The 25,127-nt window shown below is 43.5% G+C and overlaps 1 protein-coding gene across 4 annotated transcripts in view; it reads left to right on the top strand.

Annotated features, from left to right (window-relative positions):
* PDE9A (phosphodiesterase 9A) overlaps positions 1–25,127 on the top strand; it is a 102,135-nt gene that overhangs the window by 45,430 nt on the left and 31,578 nt on the right. For 2 of the 4 annotated variants that reach the window (XM_082392482.1, XM_082392481.1), the window contains exons 5-6: positions 23,990–24,044; positions 24,942–25,012. In XM_082392482.1, the coding sequence (XP_082248608.1) occupies positions 23,990–24,044; positions 24,942–25,012 (126 nt within the window). Of the gene's footprint in view, positions 1–22,363; positions 23,876–23,989; positions 24,045–24,210; positions 24,422–24,941; positions 25,013–25,127 lie in introns of those variants that run through there. The other 2 variants (XM_082392483.1, XM_082392484.1) reach the window with 2 other exon arrangements.

Below are 25,127 nucleotides of genomic sequence, written 5' to 3'. Positions count from 1 at the left end.
ACTTAATAATAAACTTTTTATTATTGTTTTTTGTTGTTGTTATTAACTAGATCCTCGACTTTATTGAGGCTTCACTAGTTTTTTTCCTGATGTCCCTTTCCTGATCCAGAATCCAATCCACACTTAGTCGTTATGCCTTCCCGTCTTCTCTGGTCTGACAGTGTCTCGGACGTTCCTTGTTTGTCATGACCTTGGCAGTCTTTAAGAGTCTGTAGAATGCCCTTCAATCTGGGCTTGTCTGATGCTTTTCTCATGATCAGCCTGGGGATGTGGGTTTTTGGAAAGAATACAAGGAGGCCATAGTACCCACATGAATCACTGGCTTCTTCTCTGTAAAGTCACTATTTTCCCCTTTCCTTGCTCGATTCTTTGGAAGCAAGTCCCTAAGTATAGCCCACCTTCAAGGGAGGGAGAAAAGAATTGAGGTTCACTTTCTCAGATATCCATTTGTTCCAGCACCATTTGTTGAAAAAAACGATCCTTCCCCCCATTGAATTATCATGGCACCTTTGTCAAAAATCAATGGACCAGGGGCTTCCCTGGTGGCGCAGTGGTTGAGAGTCTGCCTGCCAATGCAGGGGACATGGGTTCGAGCCCTGGCCTGGGAAGATCCCACATGCCGCGGAGCAACTGGGCCCGTGAGCCACAACTACTGAGCCTGCGCATCTGGAGCCTGTGCTCCACAACAAGAGAGACCGCGACAGTGAGAGGCCCGTGCACCGCGATGAAGAGTGGCCCCCGCTTGCCGCAACTAGAGAAAGCCCGCGCACAGAAACGAAGACCCAACACAGCCATAAATTAATTACTTAATTAATTAATTAATTTTTTTTAAAAATCAATGGACCATAAATGTGTGAGTCTTACTGTCATACTCCATTAATATCCATGTCCATCCTTACCCGATGCCTCACTGTCTTGGTTTCCTAGGTTCATAGTAAGTCTTGAAATCTGGGAGTGCAAGTCCTTGGGTTTCATTCTTATCTTTCAAAAATGTTTTGTTTACTCCAGGTTCATTTTATTTTCAAATCAATTTTAGAATCAGTCTGTCAGTTGCTACCCAAAAAAGTCTGCTGGGATTTTGATTGAAATGATGTTAAATTTATTGATGACTTGGAAAGAACTACTGTCTTAGTAATGTTGAGTCTTCTGATTCGTGAATATGGTCTCTCTCAATTCATTTGGATTTCCTTTAATGTCTCACTAATGTGTTATAGTTGTCAGTGTAAAGTTCTTGAATGTATGTTGATAAATTTATCATGAAGTATTTCATATTTTTAATGCCACTGTCAATGGATTTTTTAAAATTTCAATTTCCAGTAGTTTTTAGTTTATAGAAGTACAGTTGGCTTTTGTGTATTGACCTGGCTAAACTCACTTATTAAGTCTAGTATCTTTTTGTAGATTTCCTACGATTTTCTACATATGCAAAGATAGAATTGCTTCTTCCTTTCATATCTGATGCCATTTATCAGATTCTTTTTCTTGCTTTATTACACTAACTAGGATATCTAGTACAATAGAAGAATAGAAGGTGTGAGTGGAGATTCTTGCTTTGTTCTCAATCTCAGAGGGAATGTATGAAGTTTTTCAACATCAATTATGATGTTAGCTATAGGGTTTTTTGGTGAATACCCTTTATCAAGTTGAGGGTTTATTTGTTGGTTTTTTTAAATTTCTCATCCTAATATGTTGAGATTTTTAATCATAAATTGGTGTTGGAATTTTGGAATTTTGTCAAGTGCATTTTCTGCCTATATTGAGATCATCATGTTTTTTTCTCCTCTCTCCAGTTAGTAGTGAATTTTACTGATTGATTTTAAAACATTAAACTAAGCTTGCATTCCTACTATAGACTCCATTTGGCCATGGCATATTTTCTTTTTGTTCTGGATTAAATTTACAAATATTTTGTTAAGGATTTTTGCATCTATATTAATGAGGGACTCTGGTCCATAGTTTTCTTTTCTTATAATATATACATCTAGCCTCATAAAATGAGTCGGGAAGTGTTCCACCCTCCTCTATTTTGTGGAAGAGTTTGTATAGAGTTGGCATTATGTCTACCTTAAATGTCTAATAGAATTCACCAATGAATCCATCTGTGTTTGGAGTTTCTTTTGAGAAGGTTTCAGATTATGAATTCAATTTAATAGGTACATTCAAGTTTTCTATTTATTTGGGTATTAATTTTAGGAAGTTGTGTCCATTTCACCTAAGTTTTATCTAAGAATATACTGGTAGATGTAGTTTGAAATATGTCTTTGTTACCCTCTTTAGGGGATTGTAGTGAAATTCCCCCTTTCATTCAAGATATTAATAATTTATATCTTCTCCCTTTTTAAGTTGATCAGTCTAACTAGAGATTTATAAATTGTATTGATTTCTTTTTCCAAAGAAATAGGTTTCGTTGGTTCTCTCTATTGTTTGTCTGCTTCCTATTTCATTGATTTCTTTTCTTATGTTTATTATTTCTGTCCTCCTACTCATCCAGATCTAATGTGTTCTTCTTTTTCTAGCTTCTGAAGGCGGAAGCTTGGATCATTGATTTTAGATCTTTCTTTTTTTATATAATAATATAAAGCTAGAGATTTCCCTCGAAGCATACTTTAGCTGTATCTCATAAGTTTTGATGTGTTGTGTTTTCATTTTTATTCACCTTCAAATATTGTCTAATTTACCTTGTGGTTCCTTTTCTGATCCATTTGTTATTTAGAAGTATATTATCTAATTTTCAAATATTTGGGTATTTTCCAGTAATCTTTCTGTTACTGATTTCTGTTCATTCCATTGTGACTATGTAACTTAAGTCTTTTTTGATTTATTGAGATACATGGTGTATCTTGGTGACTGGTCCATGTACACATAAAAAAGAACATGTACTGTCATTACTGGATGAAAGATTCTATAAATGTCAGTTAGGTCAAGTTAGTAAATAGTGTAGCTCAAGTTTTCTGTATCTTTACATATTTTTTGTCTGCTCATTCTATTGATTACTGAAGGATGAGTATTAAAATATGTAACTCTGTTGTGGATGTGTTGTTTCATTTCTCAGGTTTTGCTTCATGCTTTTCAGTTTCTGTTATTGGACACATACTTATTTAGGATTGTTGTGTCTTCTTGATGGATCAACCCCTTTATTCCTATGAAAATTTGCCCTTTATCCTTGGTACTATTCCTTGTTTTCAAGTCTTCTTTATCTCATGTTACTATAACCACTCCAACTTGCTTAAGCTTAGTGCTCCTATGCTATATCCCTTTCCATCTTTTTACTTTTAATGTCTTTATATTTGAAGTAGATTTTTTATAGGTGGCATTATCAATTCTGGCAAATTCAGCTTTTTAATTAAGTTTTTAAGCCATTTACATTAAATGTAATTATTGATATGGTTGGGTTTAAATCCACTACCTTGTTACTCATTTTCTATTTGTCTCATTATTCTTTTTGATATTTTCCATTCTTTCTACATCTTTTGGATACCGAGCATTTTTTAATTCAATTTTTTTTCCCTCCACTCTTGATTTATGAACCGTACTTCTTTGTCTTATCTCTTTGTGGCCGCTCTTGGTGTTCCATCGACTCATCACAGTCTGCCTTTCAGTTCCATTACCCCACTTCACAATAATGCAAGACTCTCAGAATAGCATGATTCCATTTCTCCTTCCTCATTCTTTGTGCTTTATGTCATACATTTTACTCCTACGTATGTTTTAAACCCCATGATACACTGTTATCATGTTTTGCTTTCAACAATTATATTTTTTTCTTCATGTCTTTTTATATTCATGTTCGCCTCTTTGTTATGTTGTGGATCATCTGGATTTTCTTTTCTTCCATTAAAGAGCATAGGCTCTGTCCTGGCAGACAGTTAAGCTACTTACAAATCAGTTTGATGCCTTTGAGACCTGTCTTCTAGCTTTGCTAGGATGGTTCTAGAGAACCCCTACTCCAGGGAGAGTTCCATCCTACAGCTGAGGTGCCATCCCTGTGGGGTCTCCACTGATGTCCTGGTGACCACCAAGCATTCCTGACTCCAGCACTTCGGAGCTCAGACATTCGGAAATGAGCTTTGAGGATGCTGGGGGCAGGTCATGTGGGAACTTGAAGGTCCATGAGGAGCTGATGCTGTGATTCCCATGTGGGAAGGGCAGGGGAGGTGGTGAGGAGTGATCAGATCCTGGCGTGTTCTGAAGGAAGAACCAGGCTTATTTCCTGACTGAGTGGAAGTGGGATGTAGAAGAAAGAGCAGTCGGAGAAGCCTCGGGGGTCCGGCCTGAGCCACAGAAAGGATGGAACAGCAGCCCCGTGAGGGTGTGAGCTGAGGGTGACGAGGGCTCAGGGTGGGAGTGGGGGGGGGGGTGTGGTTTGCCTGTTGGACATCAATGTCGGGTAGACATGTCTAGGGGAGCTGTCACACCTGAGCTGGGGATGTGACAACATGACACTGGACTGTCGGTGTGGGTGGTGTTTGCAGCCATGGGCCTGATGAGCTCCCCAGCAAGGGAGGGACCGAGGACTGAGCCCTAAGACACCACACTGGGGGACAGAATTCCCTGCGACGGATGCTGACGACTTGACACCATCCAGAAGAGGGTCCCTTTGAAGAACAAAGGGGAAATAAACAAGCCGAGCAGGTGGACGGGACAGGGATGAGCTTCCGGAGAGGAAGACTGTGGGGCGTGGCAGCGTGATCAGATGTTTGCACAGTCCTTGCTAGGGGAAGAAGAAAGAGGGTTTTGTGTGACTCTCTGCCCTTTGGGAATTGCTCATAGGAGTCTTTAACTCTTTGAGCTTCTCTCTCTGGAAATAGCCTTCCGTCTCCCATCCATCAACACCTGGCCTGGCTTCCCGGAGCCTCTCGGCCTTCGCCCCCGCTCAGTAACCAGTCCTGGCCATGCAGCCCTGAGTCAGGGCCTGTAAGGAGCCCCATCGGCCCTGCAGTCGCCAGGCCGCATTCACGATGGCGGGAAAAAGAACCTCAGGAGAGGACTCAGGAACCTTGTGTCCAGACTTACATGCAGCTGCCGGGGCCCGTGGGCCTGGCCTTTCCTGGGGGCCCCACCGTCTTTGCTGACCCTCTGAGTCACACGTTTCAATAAACGCTCCTAGCGGTCCTGGTGGGGCCGGGCAGTGCAGAAATGCCCCAGTCTTCCTGTTTTGCTGTTTAAATATTAGGAAACAGTGAAGAGAAGAGTATTGTGAAAAACATGACTTTTCATAGAAGAGAAGGACGGGCCAGTCCTGACCCAGCCACCACGTGTATAAGAAGACCAGCCACCGTCCAGCTGCAGATGTAAATGCAAAATACACACTGAATTTTGAAGACTCAGTATGGAGAAAAGGAATGTAAAATACCTCATGAATAATGCTTATATTTCATGTTTTCTTATTGAGATGTAATTCACACAGCATAAAATCCACCATTTTAAAGTGCACAAATTCAGTAGTTTGTAGTGTATGCACCTCGTTGTGTAACCATCACCATTCTCCAATGCCAGAAGGTTTCCATACCCTCAAAAGAAGCCCCATAGCTGCCAGCACCTACTCCCATCCCCTCACTCTGTTCCCTGGCAACCACTTGTCTGCCTTCCTTCCCCTTGGATAGGCCTGTCGTGGACGTGTCGTGTAACAGAGTACGTGGCCCTTTGTGCCTGGCTTCGTTCGCTTGGCCTGATGTAGGCAGGGTTCCTCTGTGTTGTAGCGAAGGTCAGCACTCGTCCCGTTGTGTGGAAGAGCCACGTGGTGTTTTTCCACTCAGCTCATGGACAGTTTGGGTGTTTCCACTTTTCGGCTAATGTAAATGATGCAGTTGTGAACAGGTGTGGGCAAATTTTCCTAGGGATGATACATGTTGAAATGAGATATTTTTGAGATAAGTTGGGTTAGATAAAATACTTCAATTAAAAAAACAAGAGCCCAGCCACCTTGGAGGAAAGGTCTAAGAAAAGAGCACATGCAGACTAAGGGCTTCCTCCTCTGAGTCCCCTGCCTGTGGACTCCCTCTGCACGGGAAGCTCTGAGGGCTGACGCCCCGAGAACGGTCCTCCTGCCAGAGAGGGAGACGCGGGCAAGTGTTTGGCTTCCTTGTGCCTGGGTGGAGCGGTGGGGACAGTTCACGCATCGAATATGCAGTTGCCCAAAGGGACCCCAGAACGATCAGCCCAGATGCCCCTGCTCATCGGCTCACACTTCTCTGCTTTTCCTCCGCTCCCCACGCCCCCCGCCCCCAGCTTTCCTGGGGCCACCTCCACGTTCCTTGCTGGCACCTGATTCCTTGTCTCCAGGTCGGCTTTGGAAGATCCAAACCTAAGAAGCAGGGACCGTCCAGCTGCCTTCGTTCAGGTGTCAGTTGGGTGAAGTGGTCTCAGGAAAGCGACTGACCACGCTACACCGCAGTTACCCTGCAAAGTAGGAATTAGGATACACACCCGCATGGTTCTTACGAGGATAAATGAAGTAATTCATACAAAATGCTTAGCACGGTGCGTGCTACTTGGGGAGTGCTCGCTAAATGGTGCTATCATTTAAAATGACCTAGAGGACATGTTTGAATGGCTGAAGCTGAGTCTCTCTGGAATTGCTGAATTTTCCTGGAGCCAGGACTGCTTCCTAAGGTCTGAAACCACACATGGAGGGCTGGCTCCCTTTTCACTTGCCAGTCACGTTCGTGCTTGACATTTGAGCACAAGCATGGTGCTTAGGAGAAATAACAATGCTTCTTAATAATATTTTCTATTTTTAGTGCAGTTTCATTGCCCACAGCTTGGTCAGCGTAGCCTTAGTCATCTTTACTCGTTCTTTTGAAAACAAAAAGGGTTCAGTGTATAAAATGAAAGCTCCTATTCTCCCGTGATGTCTCTTAGGGGCTTAGCGCACTTCTGTCTTCTTTAGCTTTATGGAATTGCGTGTTCACCTGCTCCTTGGGGTGGTCTAGGCGACAGCGGGAACACTGAGCACATCACTGTCAGGGAGGCGGGTGGCCTGTTTTCTGTTCTGTTTTCTGGTAATACCGGACACAGAATCGGCATGTGATGACTATAGAATCTGGTCCAGTCGGCCCTTGGTGTCCGCAGGTTCCACATCCACAGATGCGGAGGGCCGACTAAGGGTACCAAAATCATCAGCAGACTTTGCTGTCCTTGGGGACATGGGTCTTGGAACCAATCCCCTGCAGATACCGAGGACTGACTGAACCTCTAGGAAGCAAAAGTTCAAACAGGAAGCAAACGCTCTCTGCCGCTAGACATCTGCAAAAACCAGGCACACACGTATCCGTGTCCCCTCTAACTGTGCAGTGAGATGCACAAACATAAAGGGTACCATCTGATGAACTTCCATAAAAGAGCACACGCGTGTAGCCACCACACCAGTCAAGACAAAGAACGTTTCCATCGCCCCAGAAAAATTCCCTTGTGCTTGTCTTCAAATCTGTTCCCACGCACCATGAGAAACCACTGCTTCTTTCGCCGCAGACAGATTGCTTTTTCCTGTTCTTAAATTTCATGAGAATGGAATCACACAGAGTGAGCTCTTTTGTGTCTGCATTCTCTCGCTCAGGATCATGTTTTTAAGATTCATGCATGTCGTTTATTTACTTTGTATCGCTGAGTAGTATTCTATTTCATGAGCACTTCACCACTGGTCATTAATTCTCCTGTGGATGGACATATCCAGTTTGGGGTTAAGCTACGGTAAACATTGTACACGTCTTATTATGGACATATTTGTCAGTTATCTCGGGTAATACCTAGGAGTGATGTTGCTGGTTCGTATGCCAAACTGTCTTCCCAGGTGGCTGTACCATTTATGTGCCCACCAGTAATGTATGAGTGATCCCGTTGTCACATCCAACCCAACACTAGACATTCTCAATGTTTTTAATTTTAGGCACTCAAGTAGGCGTAGAATCATATTTCACTATGGTTTAAATTTACATTTCTCGGATGACTTAATAATTGTTGAGCGTGGTTTCCTGTGCTTATTGGGTACTTGAATATCTTCGTGAAGTGTCTGTTCCAAGTATTTCTGTGCAGTTTTTAGACTGTTGTATTAGTGTTTATCACTGGTTTATAGGAAACCGTATATTCTGGATAAAATTCATTTGTGAGATGTATATATAGCAAGTATCTTTTCCCAGTTTGTGACTTACCTTTTTCATTTTCTTAAAGAGGTCATTTGATGAGCAGAAGTTTTTAACTTGAAGTTAATTGAACAAGTTTTCTTTTATGTGTAGTACTTTCTGTGTCTTCTTTAAGAATCCTTTCTCTACCCCAAGGTCATGAAGGTACATTTTCAGGAAATTTAGGGTTATAGCTGTCATATTTCAATCTGTGATCCATTTCAAATTAATCTTGTATATGGTGTGAAGTAGGAGTTGATGGTTTTTTGGTTTTTTTTTTTCCCATACATGCACCCAGTTGTCACAGTATCCCTTGTTAAAAAAGAGTTTCCTTTTCCATTGAACCACTTTGGCATGTTTATTGAAAATTAATTGACTCTGTATGTGTGAGTCCCTTTCTGGACTCCCTGTTCTGTTTCATGGGTCTGTTTGTCTGTCCTGACACCAAGACCACACTGGCTTAATTGCTAGAGCTTGGAATCCGGTAATTTTCCACATTTGTACTTCTTTTTCGGTTGTTTTGGTTCTATGGGTCCTTTTCTTTTCCCTACAAATGTTAGAATAAAGAATCAACTTGTTAATTTCTTTCAAAAAGTCTTCTCTACTTGAACTGGGATTGCATTCAATATATAGATTAATTTGGGAATAATAGCATCTAAACAATATTGAGTCTTCCAACCATGAGCATGATATATCCCTCCACTCAGCAACACTTATAGCTTTCAGAATAGAGGTCCTGCATATCTTTTGTTAAATCTGTTCCTCAGCATTCTCTGTTTTCTGGTGTTATTGTAAATGGGATCTTCATGTAATTTTCCGTTTGTTTGCTCCTCATTTATAAAAATACAGCAGACATTTGTGTATTGACATAGTATCTTGTGACATATTGCTTATTAATTCATGTGTTAGTTCTGATAGGTGTTTCATAGAATCTTAGGATTTTCCATAGAGACAATCATATCTTCTAAAAGTAAAGACAGTTTTACTTTCTACATTCCAGTCTTTTGGGATTTTATTTCTTTTACCTGTCTTGTTGCATTGGTTGAAACTGCAATACAATTAAATAAGACTGAGAGCAGACAACCTTACCTCATTCCAACCTCAGGGGAAATGCATTCACTCTTTCACCATTGGGTGTGACATGAGCTGCAGGTTTTTTTGTAGATGCCCTCTATCAGATTGAGGATGCCCTCTTCTCCCAGTTTACAAAGAGGTTTTTTTTGGTGAAATCTTCTTTGACAAAATTCTGTGTTAAATTTTATCAGATGTTCTTTGTGCATCGACTGAAATGGGTTGAGGAAGTTTCCTTTTATTCTTAGTTTTCTAATGGTTTTTTCCATCATAAATAAGTGTTAGATTTTTGTCACGTGTTCTTTCTGCCTCTACTGGGATAACATATGATTTTTCTCCTTTATTCTGTTAAGACAGTGAATTATACCAACTGATTTTCGAATGTTAAAACAACTTTGCATTTCTGGGATAACCCCACTTGTATTCCCAGGAGTGTCCCTAGGAAAATACTTAGGAATAAATTTAACAAAGGGTATACAGGACCTCTACCCTGATGTAAGATGTAGTCCCTCTTTATATATTGCTAGATTTTATTTTTTAATAATATGTTAAGGAGTTTTGTGTCCATGCTCATGTGGGATGTTGGCTTATAACTTTTTTCTTGTAATGTCTTTGTCATGCTTTGATTGTGGGGTTATGGTGGCCTTATAAAACATATTGGGGGATTTACTTTCTTCTCTGTTTTCTGAAAGATTTTATGTAATTTTGGTGTTATTTCTTCCTATGTTCATTTACATGTAAGGTATTTCTTGATATGCTTGAGGTTAGATCTACCGTGTTGCCATTTGTTTTTTTATTGATCTTGGGTTCGGTTTCCTGGTTCCTCCTCTTCTGCCTTCTCTTGGGTTCATTGGATAAACTTTTGTATTCTATTTTATTTCTTCTGTTGACTCTTTTTTTTTTAACGGAAGAAATTAGTTCTTTTTTAAAAGTCTTTACTGAATTTGTTATAATATTGCTCCTGTTTTATGTTTTGGTTTTTTGGCCACGAGGCATGTGGGATCTTAGTTTCCCGACCAGGGACCAAACCCGTACCTGGTGCACTGGAAGGCGGAGTCTCAACCACTGGACTGCCAGGGAAGTCCCTCTTCTGTTGACTCTTTACCTCTGCTTTTTGCATTATTTTTAGTTGGTTGTTATATTTCACCGTGCATCCTTAACCTTTTTTTTTAAATTGCAGACTTTATTTGTTGGAGATCAATAAAAACACAAAACTGAGTGAAAAGTACAGAGTTCCCACATATTCCCTCCTTATACACTCACTCAGTCTCTCCCACCATCTGCATCCTGCCTCAGAGCTTTACATTTGTCCCAGTCAGTCAGCCAACACTGACACGTCATTGTCAACCAAAGTCCATAGTTTACATCAGGGTTCACTCTTTGTGTTATACAGTCTGTGGGTTTTCGGATGCATAATGACCTGCATCCACCACTACAGGGCCATACAGAGTAGTTTCTCTGCCCTAAAAATCCTCTGTGCTCCATCTGTTCATCCATCCCTCCCCCAGACCCCTGGCAACCGCGGATCTTTTTACTGTCTCCAGAGTGGTGCCTTTTCCAGAATGTCCGTAGTTGGAATCATACAGTCTACAGCCTTTTCAGATTGGCTCCCTTCACTAGGTACTATACATTTCAGGTTCCTCTTTGCCTTTTCATAGCTTCATAGCTCATTTCTTCTTAGTGCTGATTTATTCCTTCCCCTATTGAAGGATGTCTTGGGTGCTTCAAAGTTTTGGCAGTTATGAACAGAGCTGCTATAAACATTTGTGGGAAGGTTTTGTGTGGACATAACTTTTCAGCTCCTTTGGGTAACTACCCAGGAGTGCAATTGCTGAATCATACATTTAACTTTGTAAGAAACCACCAAACTGGGACTTCCCTGGTGGTCCAGTGGTAAAGAAGGCGCCTTCCAATGCAGGGGACACGGGTTCGATCCCTGGTCGGGGAACTAAGATCCCACATGCCGCGGGGCAACTAAGCCCACGTGCCACAACTACTGAGCTCACGCACCTCAACTAGAGAGCCTGCGTGCTGCAAACTACAGAGCCCACGCGCTCTGGAGCCTGCGGGCCACAACTAGAGAAGAGAAAACCCACACGCCACAACTAGAGAGAAGCCCATGCGCCGCAACGAAAGACCATTTGTGCTGCAACCAAGACCCAATGCAACCTAAATAAATAAATAAATATTTTTAAAATGTTTTACAAAGAAAAAAAGAAACCACCAAAATACCTTCCAAAGTGGCTGCACCATTCTGCATTCCCACCAGCAGTGATGAGAGTTCCTGTTGCTCCATATCCTCAACAGCATTTGGTGGTGTCAGTGTTTTGGATTTTTGCCATACTAATAGGTGTGGAGTGGTATCTCATTATGGTTTCAATTTGCAATTCGCTAACAATATTCAGCATCTTTTCATGTTTATTTGACATCTGTATCTTTTTTTTTCTCAAAGTGTCTTTTCAGATCTTTGCCCATTTTTAAATCATCCTTAACTTTTTAGCTTAGTGAAAATTAATATTGTACCACTTCACATAAAAAGTAAGGACTTTGCAACAGTAAAATTCCTCCCCACAACCTTTGAGCTATTGCTGCAATACACTTTACATCTATGCTTCACACTGAATGTTTGTGTCCCCCCCCACCACCAAAATTCTCATGCTGAGATCCTAACCGCCAATGTGATGGCATTTGGAGGTGGGGCCTTTGAATGGTGAGTAGGTCATGAGAGCAGATCCTTCATGAATGGGATTAGTGCCCTAATAAAAGAGACCCCGGAGAGCTCCCTCGCTCCTTCTGCCCTGTGAAGACACTGAAAAGATGGCCATCTGTGTACCAGACAGTGGGCTCTCACCAGACCCCGAATCTGCTGGCGCTTTGATCTTGGACGTCCGGCCTCCAGAATTGTGAGAAGTAAATTTCTGTTGTTTACAAGCCACTGAGTCTCTGGTAGTCTCTTAGAGCAGGCGGAGCAACTAAGATCATCTACACCCAGTATAAACTCCATAATACAGTATTAAAATTTTTAAACAGCCAGCTGTCTTTTGAAGAAATAATGAAAAGAAACTTAAAGATAAATTTTTTGTAGTTACCTACCTATTTGCCATCTCTGGTGCTTTTAGTTTTTTCCCGTAGATTCCAACTCCTGAGTGGTGTTACAGCCCTTCAGCCTGAAAATTTTCTTTTTTCTCAGCATCTCTTAAAGCGCAGAACAGCTCATGACTAATTCCCTCAGCTGTTGCTTCTCTGAACGTGTCTCTGTTTGCCCTCGTTTGGAAACATATTTCAGGGTGTAGAATGCTGCATTCAGAACTTTGTTTTGTTTTTGTTTTTTAAAAGAGGTCTAAAGATGTCCTTTTTTTTTTTTTTTTTTTTTTTCCTGGCTTCCATTGTTTCTGCTGAGAAGTCAGCTTTTATGGTCTCATTCCCCTGCAAATGAATCATTTCATTATGAATCATATCATTCCCTTTTTTCCCTCTGGATGCTTTCAAGGTGTTTTTCCTTTATCTCTGGGCTTCAGCACTTTGACCATGTCGTGCCCTGGTTTTCTTTTTGTTTATCCTGCTTGGTGTCCTTTGTTGAGCTTCCATGGTATATAAATGTGTTTTCATCAAATTTGTAAAACTTTCCACTATTATTTCACTAAGTTTATTTTATGCACCATTCTCACCCCTTTCCTTCTGAGACTAATTACATGCATGTTAGAAAGTTTGCTCTTATCCCTCGTGTGACTGGCTCTGTTATTTTTTTAACCTTTTATTCTTTTTGCTCTTCAGATTGGAGAATTCCTAATGATCTGTCCTCAATTCCCCGACTCTGCTGCTCACTCCAAACTGCTATAAACCCATCTGTGAATTTTTTGTTTCAGATACATTTTTTAATTCAACAATTTCATTCCGTTCTTATTCGTGGATTCCTCTTTTAAGATCCCCTGTCTGTTTACTACTTACTAACATCTTTTTTCTTTAGTTTTTGGATGTACTTATATTTGCCACATAAAAGGCAATTATAAGGACATGCTCATTTCAACTTCTGTGTCATCTGGGTTTTTTTGTTTTTAGTTTATCTTGTGCAGCCTCTGCAATCGTGCAACGTTAACGTCCACAGATGGTTCTCAGAAAGGGTTCAGTCTCTTAATAGAGCTTTACAGGAGCCCTCCTGTCGTGTGAACCACCTTCGATCATCTTATTGGATCGGAGTTGATCCTGACAGAATTCTCCCTGACACCGGTCTTCTGGGGTCATGTGACACACCGGCAAAGCCCAGACGCAATGAACTTGACAATGAACTTGACTCCCTTCGGTTTCACCGTAATTAAACGTTACCACAGAGTGTCCCCTACTGAGGCATTCAAGGTTATCGCATAATGGGCAAAGTCCCTCCAGCTTGTACAGTCAATCAGCTGCTAGTTCTCGAATTCAGATTCCTCTGAGGGCATCCTCAAGAGAATGTCACGCCCGTGGCCTCTTCCCTGAAAAATCCACCCCCCGACCACACCATGGAGGAGGGGTGGCTCTCAGGGAGGAGGCCAGAGTGCAGAATATCTCTGCCCCCTGGGCTCAGTGCGACACTGCCCATCTTTGCAGTCCTACGTGGGAACATGCCTGGGGGGGGCACGGTGGGTTTGGCCGGGTCGTGCTGTGGCTTTCTCTCTGCAGCCACTTCGAGCTCTTAGGAGGCTTACGTGATCAACATAGGCAAACCACTCAGAACAGTGCCTGGAACCTAGAAAGTGCTCCATAAAGATTATTTTGGTTGTTGCAATCCATAGAACAATAAAGAAAAATTGCATTGCTAGCTGTCCCAGAAGCTTCTCCCTCCGAGGCATTTTTCTCAAAACTAAGCCTAAGCGGAGAGGAGGGCATAGGGAGGAATTGTATCCAACATCTGAGATCAAACTCAACTATGCAGAGTACAAATCCCAGCTCCAGAAACGAAAGGGGAAAAAAAAACCAATCCAATCCCTGCCGCAGAGGTCCGTCAAGTCTGCAGTGATCCTGCGAGGACTCGGCCGAGACAGTTACGAGACATTCTCCAAATGACATTCTCCAGATGTGGTCGCCAGGACCCTTTGGTCCACTTTGCTTTCTTTGTCACATCTGAATGGCTAACAGGAGGCGAAAGCATCTAGTCAAAGTCACACCGTGGGTCACCTGGGACGTCCCTTTGGCCGCTGATAAACAAGGGTGATTTCTCGACAGGACAGACCATGGAAAGGGCACCTGTTCCTTTAAGGAGCGAGGCCAGGTCACTGTTAATCATATCATTTTATTGTGCTCCTGGGTTGTAAAGGAAACGTCCCCCTTCTGCACGTCTACTTTATGACATCCATAAACAGTGAATTGCCGATGACTGTGCCCAGGGCTGGAACATCCTTTCTGGCTGGAGGGGCCAGGAGAGCAAAAGTGGGGCAGAGGTGAGTTCCCCCGCGTCTTTCCTGGAGAGGGGCAGTGCCACCTCCCAGAAGGAGGGGCAGGAGGGGACAGAGAGGGAGTCCCCTCTAGGCCCTTCCTACACACAGCCCTGGAAATAAACGCACCCCCAATCTTCAGGGCCTTGGGGTGTCTCTTTGGGCCAAGTAATGGGGGTGATTTTCCCTAATGCAAAGCAAAACACCCCTTTCTGAAGGGATATCCATGTTTTTTTAAAAAAAAAAAAAAAAAGCTTTGGGAGGGTGTCTGTTAAGTATGTATTTTTTGAAGGACGCTCAGGGCTTCAGGTGAGGTAGATAAGGTCGGACAGCTCACACATCGTATTCACAGCATGGAGACACAATAGCAATGTTGCGCAACAGTTGCAGACGTATCAGGAGAGACTGGGACCCGCCCTGGACCCCAGGCAGTTCGCGCATCGCACTGCTGGGGGTTGGGGTTCAGGTGCCCGTGCCGGTGGCCCCTCCCCGCATGCACAGGTGTGGAGCCAGCATATTACGAGGGCTGTGTTTGCTTCCATTTGCACCGGGGGAGGAAGGTACGCGTGCCAACCAGCTCAGGTGTACACAGAGGATGGAGGAATGGCCATGGCTGTCATTGTTTTGTCCAGCACGGGGTGGGAAGAGATATGCCCATCAGCTGGCTGGCCTAGCCAATCAGGGCATCACCTTCAAGCTGACCTTTAGGAATGAGAGGGTTGGGCTGTCCTGTCGATCAGTTAAACCAGATTTTTATGTCATTCTGTGCTGCAGAGACTCGGGATTTATCTGAAACAAGTAAACAATTCCTGGAAGGGCTGGGAGAGGTGGAGGCGGGTTCCTCGAAGCGTCTGCGGCAGGCCAACGTGGAGTCGGGCAACAGCCTCTGGCATCAGGGAAGGGCAGGACGGGGGTGAGGGGGTAGATGCTGTCCTGGCCACTCATGGGGACAGCTGGCGAAACACCGCGGGGGAGGGTGCCTGTCCTGCCAGCCCACGGGCGGAATCCTGCCCACAAACCCCAGTAGGCAGCTCTGCACCCATCTCCACAGGGTGGGCTGCTCCAGACCCCTCGGTTCTGTTCCAGGGGAAGGTCCTGGGGCCACCCTGGTGCAGATCCACAGCCAGAAGCTGGACTGATCTGGCAGCATCCTTAAAACAGGACTCAGATTCTGCCAGACTCCAAGATTGTCCTGGAACTAAATTAAACTCTTCTGTAATGTGTGGGAGACCCTGCCAGCCCCAGCATTTACCCGTCGGGGCCCGTCACCTGAGAGGCCAGCCAGATAAGGCTGCCAGAATATCTAGGCTAGGCCCATCCAGGTGAAAAGCAGGGAAAAAGCAGCCCAGACCTGAAGAGGCTGATGATAAGCCTGCAGAGACCTCTGTGCTTACGACTGACCATTTGGCCTTTATTAAATCTTCTGCTTTTATGAAAGCTGTGGGTGCCTAGGAGTAAATCACGGTGAGCTTGGAGCAGTGTCCTGGAAGTTCACTAGCGTGTCCTAGGTTCAGGGACACTTCTGATGGTACGTCAGCTGTTCTCATGGAGCGGAGTTTTCTCTGGAGAGCACGTGAGTCACCCATAACTCTGGGCTGGTTCCCCCTCAGCCTGCATCCTGTGGACCAGCAATCATTCTGCTGACTCCCATTCTTTCAATCGTACTTCCTCTCTCCCAATTTTCTCAAAAACTTTGAGATCCAGAGAGACCCCAAAGACCCAATCATGTCCAACCCCGAATTGCCAGCATCCCTGGCTGCGGCTGGTTACTCTTAAAGCTATTTTAAAATTTGCAAAGCAAAAACATTTGAATATGCTTCAATTTTTAAAATTCGATATATGCCACATAGCATCTAGGAGATAGATGGGTTTCCCACATGCTGTCAGACTTTTCTGATAGGGTGTGGTTTGGCCACCAAGCTTGGGCATGGCTAATACTTGTGACTGAAAACTGCTTGTTGCCCCCAGATCCAGGGGTTTAGGGCTATCTGAGGCTTCTAGGAGAATGAAGAGCACCTTCGGGACAGCGCAGGAAGGATGCAGCTGCTTCTCGGCCTGGACCTGGTCCCCCCAGAACTCTGCCTGTCACCCCAGGGACAGTGCACATACCAGGGAAGACACTCAAAGCAAGAGAAGGTGTCAGAGAGCCTGCGGCTGCCAGCGACCCTCAGTGATGTAATAACAACACCTGCGGCTGCCGGTGACCCTTAGTGATGTAATAACAACACCTGTGGGTGTCAGGGACCCTTAATGATGTAATAACAACACCTGTGTCTGTTGGTGACCCATAGTGATGTAATAACAACACCTGTGGGTGTCAGGGACCCTTAGTGATGTAATGACATCTGTGATGTAATAGCAGCTATGGCTGTTGGCAACCCTTAGTGATGTAATAACAACAGCTATGGTTGTTGGCAACCCTTAGTGATGTAATAACAACACCTGTGGGTGTCAGGGACCCGTAGTGATGTAATAACAACACCTGTGGGTGTCAGGGACCCATAGTGATGTAATAACAACACCTGTGGGTGTCAGGGACCCTTAATGATGTAATAACAACACCTGTGGATGTCAGGGACGCTTAGTGATGTAATAACAACACCTGTGGGTGTCAGGGACCCGTAGTGATGTAATAACAAGACCTGTGGGTGTCAGGGACCCTTAGTGATGTAATAACACTTGCAACGTAATAGCAGCAGCAACAGCCAACAGCCAACATAGGAGCACTCACCACGAGCTAGGCACTGTCCTGAGTACTTTACACACATTAAGTCAATTAATTTTAAATTCAAAACTCCCCTGGGAGGAAACAGTGGCCCGAGGCAGGAATGCCAGTGCTCTGGGGTGCAGGGGGTGGGGGGTGGCGGGAGGCACCCACTTCCTGATCAGGCTCTGTTTATGGTTGTGTGGGTGTGGTTGGCCTTTCGCATAGAGGCATTTTTTCGCTCTTTTCGCCTTGCAAAAGAATGCAGATTGCGCAGCATCTGAAGAGGTGGCTCAGGGCGAAATCACATACACAGCAGTGGCGCCCCGAGGCTTTCTCGCTGCCAGCTCACCTCTGTGCCTGTGCCCTTTCGGAGGACATCAGATTTGTTGTCACGGGTGGCACATGGGCTGAGGTGTAGCTATTACGTGGACCGGAATACCAGTGTCCACGCCTTGGACTGAGCTGGGAGCAGGAAGGTATGGGATGAAGTAGCAAGAAGCGTTATTACTGCTTGGGCTGGAAATTAAATTTCGGCATCAAAAATCCTATAATGCTCAAAGGAGCCCACCTCAAAAGTCCAAGGGAAAATTCCCCCTTAACTTTTTCTTTCCATTCTATCTATTAAATTTTTTATTAAACCGTTTAAAATGATTATAGAGTCACATACAGTTGTAAGAAAAAAGGCAGAGAGACCCAGGCACCTTTACCCTTTTTCCCCCAGTGGTAACATCTTTCAAACTGTAGTAAGATATCACCCCCGGGCTGTTGACACTGATGCAGTCCAGATACAGAGCATTCCATCCCCCCAGCGCACGAGCCCTCCTTTTATAGCCTCCCCCAGATCCCTCCCTTCTATTCCCCGCCCCTCCTTAACCCCTGGCACTCGCGAATCTGTTCTCCATCTCTATATACTTTTGTCATTTCAGGAATGTTCTATAAATGCATTCACCCAGTGGGTGAGTTTTGGGATTGACTTTCTTCGCTCAGCATAATTCTCTGGAAATGCATCCAGGTTGTTACGTGTATCACAAGTTCAATCCTTTTTATTACTGGGTAATATTTCATGGTGTGGCCGGAATACAGTCTGTTTATCCATTCATCTATTGAAGGGCATCTGGGTTATTTCTGGTTTGGGGCAATTAAAAATAAAAGCTGCTCTGAACATCGTGTACCAGCTTCATTCTCTGCCCCAGAGGGCAATTGCTAGGTCATACATACAGTAGTTACATATTTAGTTTTTTTAAGGAATTGCCAAACCATTTTCCAGAATAGCTGTACCGTTTTACATTCCCACCAGCAATGTGTGAGTAATCCAGTTTCTCCAGATCTTTTCCAGCATTTGGGGTTGTCACTTTTTTTTTATTTTAGCTTTTTTGATAAGTGTGCAGTGATATTTCCGTGTGGTTCTAATTTGCATTTCCCAGTGACTCATGTAGCTCAGCATCTTGTCATGTGCTTGTCAACCATCTATATATTCTCTTCAGTAAAATGCCTGCTCGTGTGTCCTGCCCATTTTCAAATTGGGTTGTTCTGTTTTTCACTGTTGAGTTGTGACAGTTCTTTTCATCGTCTATATTCAAGTCTTTGTCAGATACGTGGCTTGCAAATATCTTTTTCCCAGACTGTAGCTTTTCATCCTCTTAACAGGATTTTTCTCAGAGGAAAAGTTTTACTTTTGATGAAGCCCAGTTTATCGATTTTCCCTTTTATGGATTGTGTTTTTGGTGTGAAGTCTGAGAACTCTCTGCCTAGCCCAAGAACCTGAACATTTTCCCCTATTTTTTTTCCTAAAAGTTTTATAGTTTTCTATTTTACATCCAGGGTCCACTTTGCATTAATTTTTATATAAACAGTGAGGTTTAATTCGAGGCTTATTTTTCTGCCTGTGAAAGTTCAATTGCTCCAGCCCCATTCACTGGAAAAACAATCTTTCCACCATTGAATTGCTTTTGCCCATTGGTCAAGCATCAGTTGGGCGTATTTGTGTGGGTATCATTCTGGGTCCTCTGTTCTGTTATCTGTGTCTAACATTCCACAAATGTCACAGTCTTGATTATTAGCTATGTAATAGGTCTTAAAATCAGATAGACTGATTTGTCCCATTTTATCTTCTTTTTCAAGATTGTTTTAGCTATTCTAGTTCCTTTGCATTTTCATGGGAATGTTAGAATAATCTTGTCTATTTCTACAAAAAATCTTGATGGGGTTTTGATAGGAATTGTGCTAAATCTATATATTAATCTGGGTAGAAGTGACATCTTTACTATGTTGAGTCTTTCAAACCATGAAAATGGTAGGTCTCACCATTTATACATCTTTTTTATTTCTTTCAGCACACAGCTTCCGCATATGCTTTGTTATATTTACACTTAAGTTGTTTGAGCTTTTCTAAGTGTTTGTAAATGGTGTTGTGATTTTAATTTCAGTGTCTCCATGGTCATTGCTAGTATATAATCAATTTTGTATATTTATCTTGTATCCTGTGACCTTGCTGAACTCACTTATCAGTTTTACTTTTATATTTTGCTGAATTCTAATTGCTAATATTTTGTTAAGGATTTTTGCATCCACATTAACGAGGGATATTGATTTGTAGTTTTCTTTTTTTGTTGTCTTTGTTGGATTTGGTATCAGGTTAATACTAGCTTCATAAAACGAATCGGGAAGTGTACCCTCCTCTTCTGTTTCCTAGAAGAAATTGTTCAGAATTGTATTACTTCTTCTTTAAATGTTTGGTAGAATTCTCCAGTGAAACCATTTGCACCTGGAATTTCCGTGGGGGGAGTTTTTAAATTAGAAATTCAGTTTCCTTAATAGATACAGACTGTTCAAATTACCTATTTCATATTGGATGAGTGTAGTAGTTCATACTTTTCTAGGAATTGGTCCATTTTCATCTAGGATGTCAAAGTTATGTGTTTAGAGTCGTTTGTAGTGTTCCCTTGTTGTCCTATTGATGTCTGCAGGGTCTCTAGTGCTATCCCCCCTTTCATTCCAAATATTGGTGATCTGTGTCTTCTCTCTGTGTTTCCTTAGTCTTGCCAGGGATTTGTCACTTTATTGATATTTTTAAATAACCAGCCCTTTGTTTCATTGATTTTCTGCTTGTTTTTCTGTTTTCTATTTCATAGATTTCTGCTTTTTATTATCTCCTTCCTTCTGCTATTGTTTTAGGTTTATTTTGCTCTTCTTTTTCTAGGTTCTTAGATTATTGTGTTGAGGGTTTTCCTCTCTGCTAATGCAAGCATGTAGTGCTATAAATATTCCTCTCAGCACTGCCTTAACTGTGTCCCACAGCTAAATTTTGATGTGTTGTATTTTCATTTTCATTCAGTTCCATGTCTGTTTTTATATCCCTTGAGACTTCCTCTTTGACCCAGGTATTACTTAGAAGTGTGTTGTTTAGCTTCACAGTGTTTGGAGATTTTCCTGCTATCTTTCTGTTACTGATTTCTAGTTTGATTCTCTTAAAAGTCAGAGACCATACTCTATATGGTTGCAGTTCCTTTAAATTTGTTGCGGGTTTTTGTGTGTGTGTGTGGACAGCATATGGTCTATTTTGGTATACACTTCGTAGGCACCTGAAAAGAATGTGTGTTCTGCAGTCGTTGACAGACTTTTTTTTTTTAACATATTTTTATTTAAATTTATTTATTTATTAATTTACTTATATTTGGCTGCATTGGGTCTTCATTGCTGCGTGCGGGCTTTTCTCTAGTTGCGGCGAGCAGGGGCTGCTCTTCGTTGCAGTGCGCAGGCTTCTCATTACAGTGGCTTCTCTTGTTGTGGAGCACGGGCTCTAGGTGCGCGGGCTTCAGTAGTTGTGGCACGTGGGCTCAGTAGTTGTGGCTTGCAGGCTCTAGAGCGCAGGCTCAGTAGTTGTGGCGCACGGGCTTAGTTGCTCCGTGGCATGTGGGATCTTCCCGGACCAGGGCTCGAACCTGTGTCTCCTGCATTGGCAGGCGGATTCTCAACCACTGCACCACCAGGGAAGCCCCCGTTGATAGACTTTTAAATATATCTCAAGACTTTGAGACAGATCACTAACTCTTGAAGGTTATGTGATACGTTACTTTTTTAAACTTTTAAAAATTTATTTATATATTTTTTATTGGAGTATAGTTGCTCTACAATGCTGTTAGTTTCTGCTGTACAACAAAGTGAATCAGCTATATGTATACCTACATCCGCACCCTCTTGGACCTCCCTCCCCTCCTCCCCCCATCCCACCCATCTAGGTCATCACAGAGCACCAAGCTGAGCTCGCTGTGCTATACAGCAGGTTCCCACTGGCTATCTATTTAACGCATGGTAGTGTATTTATGTCAATCCTAATCTCCCAATTCATCCCACCCTCCACTTCCCCCACCCGTGTCCACATGTCCGTTCTCTACATCTACGTCTCTATTCCTGCCCCGTAAATAGGTTCATCTGCACCATTTTTCTAGATTCCACATATATGTGTTAATATACGATGTTTGTTTTTCTCTTCTGACTTACTTCATTCTGTATGACAGACTCTAGGCCCATCCACATCTCTACAAATGACCCAATTCCATTCCTTTTTATGGCCAAGTAATATTCCATTGTATATATGGAATATATATACATCTTCTGTATCCATTCATCTGTTGATGGACACTTAGGTTACTTCCATGTCCTGGCTATTGTAAATAGTGCTGCAGTGAACGTTGGGGTGCATGTGTCTTTTTGAATTATGGTTTTCTCAGGGTGTATGCCCAGTAGTGGGCTTGCTGGGTCATACGGTAGTTCTATTTTTAGTGTTTTGAGGAACCTCCATACTGTTCTCCATAGTGGCTGTATCAATTTACATTCCCACCAACAGTGCAAGAGGGTTCCCTTTTCTCCACACCCTCCAGCACTTGTTTCTAGATTTTTTGATGATGGCCATTCTGACCAGTGTGAGGTGGTACCTCATTGTAGTTTTGATTTGCATTTCTCTAATGATTAGTGATGCTGAGCATCTTTTCCCATGCCTCTCGGCCATCTGTATGTCTTCTTTGCTGAAATGTCTATTTAGGTCTTCCGCCCGTTTTTTGATTGGGTTGTTTTGTTTTTTGATTTTGAGCTGCATGAGCTGTTTGTATATTTTGGAGATTAATCCTTTGTCAGTTGCTTCATTTGCAAATGTTTTCTCCCATTCTGAGGGTTATCTTTTCATCTTGTTTATGGTTTCTTTGCTGTGCAAAAGATTTCAGAATAAGTGATCTAAAATCCTGCTGAGTTCACCGAGGAGGGCTGTGAAACCTTCTCTCTGGTGATTCTTGTCAGTGGAGTCACCATCTTTCTTCCCTGATAGGTGTGGGCCTCTCTGAAGGATAGAACTTGGATCAGCTCAACATATGGCTCAATGAAGTTTCCTGGCTGACGTTTTTACTCTTATATTTCCAAGAGATACAGCAAGACATTGTTTCCCTTCTTCTCATCAAGTCATAGAATGCTAAAGCCAGAGGAAACCTTGGGTCATCTGGTCCACCCTTTCTGTTGGCAAGTGAAGGAATAAGGTCCAAGAGGTTAATTTAGATTAATTTTTAAAATACTTTTATGAAATTAACATATGTTTGTTATAGAAATGTATTAGATATAGAGAAACAAAAATAAGGGAAAAAGTGTATATATAATCTTACAACCAAAAAGCAACTACAATTATTATTTTGGAATGTATCCTCCCAAGTTTTCAGAAATGGGATCACACTGTACTACCATTTTTTTTTTCTTTAACAATAGACATGAACATTTTCCAAGGTGTTATTCCTAATAGCAGAATTTGTTTCCACAGTACAGATATACCATCATTTATATGCTCTAAGTGATGTGCATTTGATGGGCATATAGGCCGTTACAGTTTTCACTGTGTTAAATAACATTGTGATGAACATCTTTCTCCTAGAAACGAAGACACTAGATCATTTTTAGCTTTTCAGCCCTGTTGTCAAATTGGATTATCAAGGTTTCTTGTTTGTCTGGACAGGCTTGGTTTGGTTTTGACGTGCGTTGGTTTTAGAGTCAATATAGAAGATGACATGAGTTCAGGAGGAGGCCTTGTTTAGGTCCCCAGCATTTCAGGGCGTGAACTAAATGGCCATCTGGATCCAGGAGGAGAACCCTCCCTTCCTCAGAGGGTGGAGTTGCTGGAACAGTGCCGTGCGGTCTACACCTTCCTATGAGGCATCCCGCCTTGGGCCCGGTCAGGAAACAGGAAAACAGGCAGGTTATATTCAGCCTGGGACCTGAACCTTGTAAAACCAGCCACCCAGCCCGGTTTTATGTGCCAGGCAACAAAGGGACGAACTTGCTCACCCCGCCTGCTTCCTCTCCCTGGGCCCTGCCGTGAGAGCACTGTTTGCACTCAACATATGCCTTGAACTCGCTTTGTCATGGTAATCGCCCCCGTAAGATGGGCCAGGGCACCACATGAAAGTGTCCCGTATTTAGAGACCCAGTCCTGCCTGCTCTTTGTGGCTGGTGCTGAGCGCGGGAGGACCTCAGCCCCGCTCACTCTGCCCAGGCACCGCTGAGGGCAGTCTAGGAAGGAAAGAGCATCCCTCCAGGTACCCGGGCGGCGCCCTGGCGCGGCGTTGGCGCCACTGCCCGCAACGTGCGGGTTCAGCCCATGGTCCGCACAGCGTGCCCTTGTCCATCAGTCTTTCTTTCTTCGTCTGCAGAGAAAGAAGAATTGATCCAGAGCGTGCTGACCCAGGTGGCAGAGCAGTTCTCAAGGTACAGAACCTTCTAGATGCGTCATCTCCAGACCTCAGTGCTTTTTCTCTTCATGGCTGGGGTGGGCCACTTGGTCTGAGGCTGTCTTGGCCGGCAGGCTCTGATACATCACTCGCCCCCAGAAGCTGCCTCCCCAGTGGAATCCTTTGGGGACTTACATACCTCAGCCAGCTTGGATGGGGTCCAGGAAACGCTCGCCAGGTGCCACAGACCATGTCAAGCGGGTGTTTTCAGAACGAGGGCCCGTGTTGCTGGTAATTTTCCCAGCTGGCTCTTCTGGGGCTAGGACTTCAACCTACAAGAACTGACAGCTTTCACAGAGATCCTGTGTAGCTGTGCGGCTTCCTCTCCATTCTAAGTTATCCTGCCGGTTCTGGGTCAGTGCTTTCCATTTCCCAGTTACCTCGCTGCGGCAACTTACTGCCCGAGGGTAGTTAAAATGGGGAAAGGCCGTAGGGTATTTTCTTAAAGCCCAAGAGTTGTTGAACTGAATGGGTTGGAGCCCGGAGAAGGGCGCATCAGGTCCCCTGAGGTGGTCTGTGCCCAGCAGGGCAGGGTGTGGGGCTGGACCATGCCTGCTGTGAGCAGAGGACCCGGTCCTCCCTGGAGAGCATCTGCTCACTGCCCACGTATGGGGAAGTAAGCATACCTGCTCTACATTCCCATCTTGGAAAATACACCTTTGAGATAATTCAAGGGTGTGTCTTTTTCCTCCTCCCCCTCACCGCCCCCCCACAACTCCCATGAGTTCCTTGAAAGCAACTCCTCTGTTCGAGCTCCTCACCAGCCCACCTGTAGGCCTCACCACGGCAGGGAGTCAGCAGATGTTGGCTGAACCCATTTTAACTTGGAGAATTTGATGAGTTATGTTGTTTTGTTTTGTTTTTTCCTTCCTAGAGCATTTAAAATCAACGAACTGAAAGCTGAAGTCGCACATCACTTGGCAGTGCTAGAGAAGCGCGTTGAATGTGAGTGGCATGTTGATTCCCTTTCGCTGATTTGTCTTTTAACCTCTGTTTAACGTAACCACTTAAAACCGTGGCACTTGGTGATGGCAACGGAGGTGAGGCTGACAGCAAATGT

The sequence above is a fragment of the Balaenoptera borealis genome (assembly GCF_965194805.1).
Source record: "Balaenoptera borealis genome assembly, chromosome: 5".
Taxonomy (NCBI): domain Eukaryota; kingdom Metazoa; phylum Chordata; class Mammalia; order Artiodactyla; family Balaenopteridae; genus Balaenoptera; species Balaenoptera borealis.
This window is presented reverse-complemented; position numbering and strand designations above follow the sequence as displayed.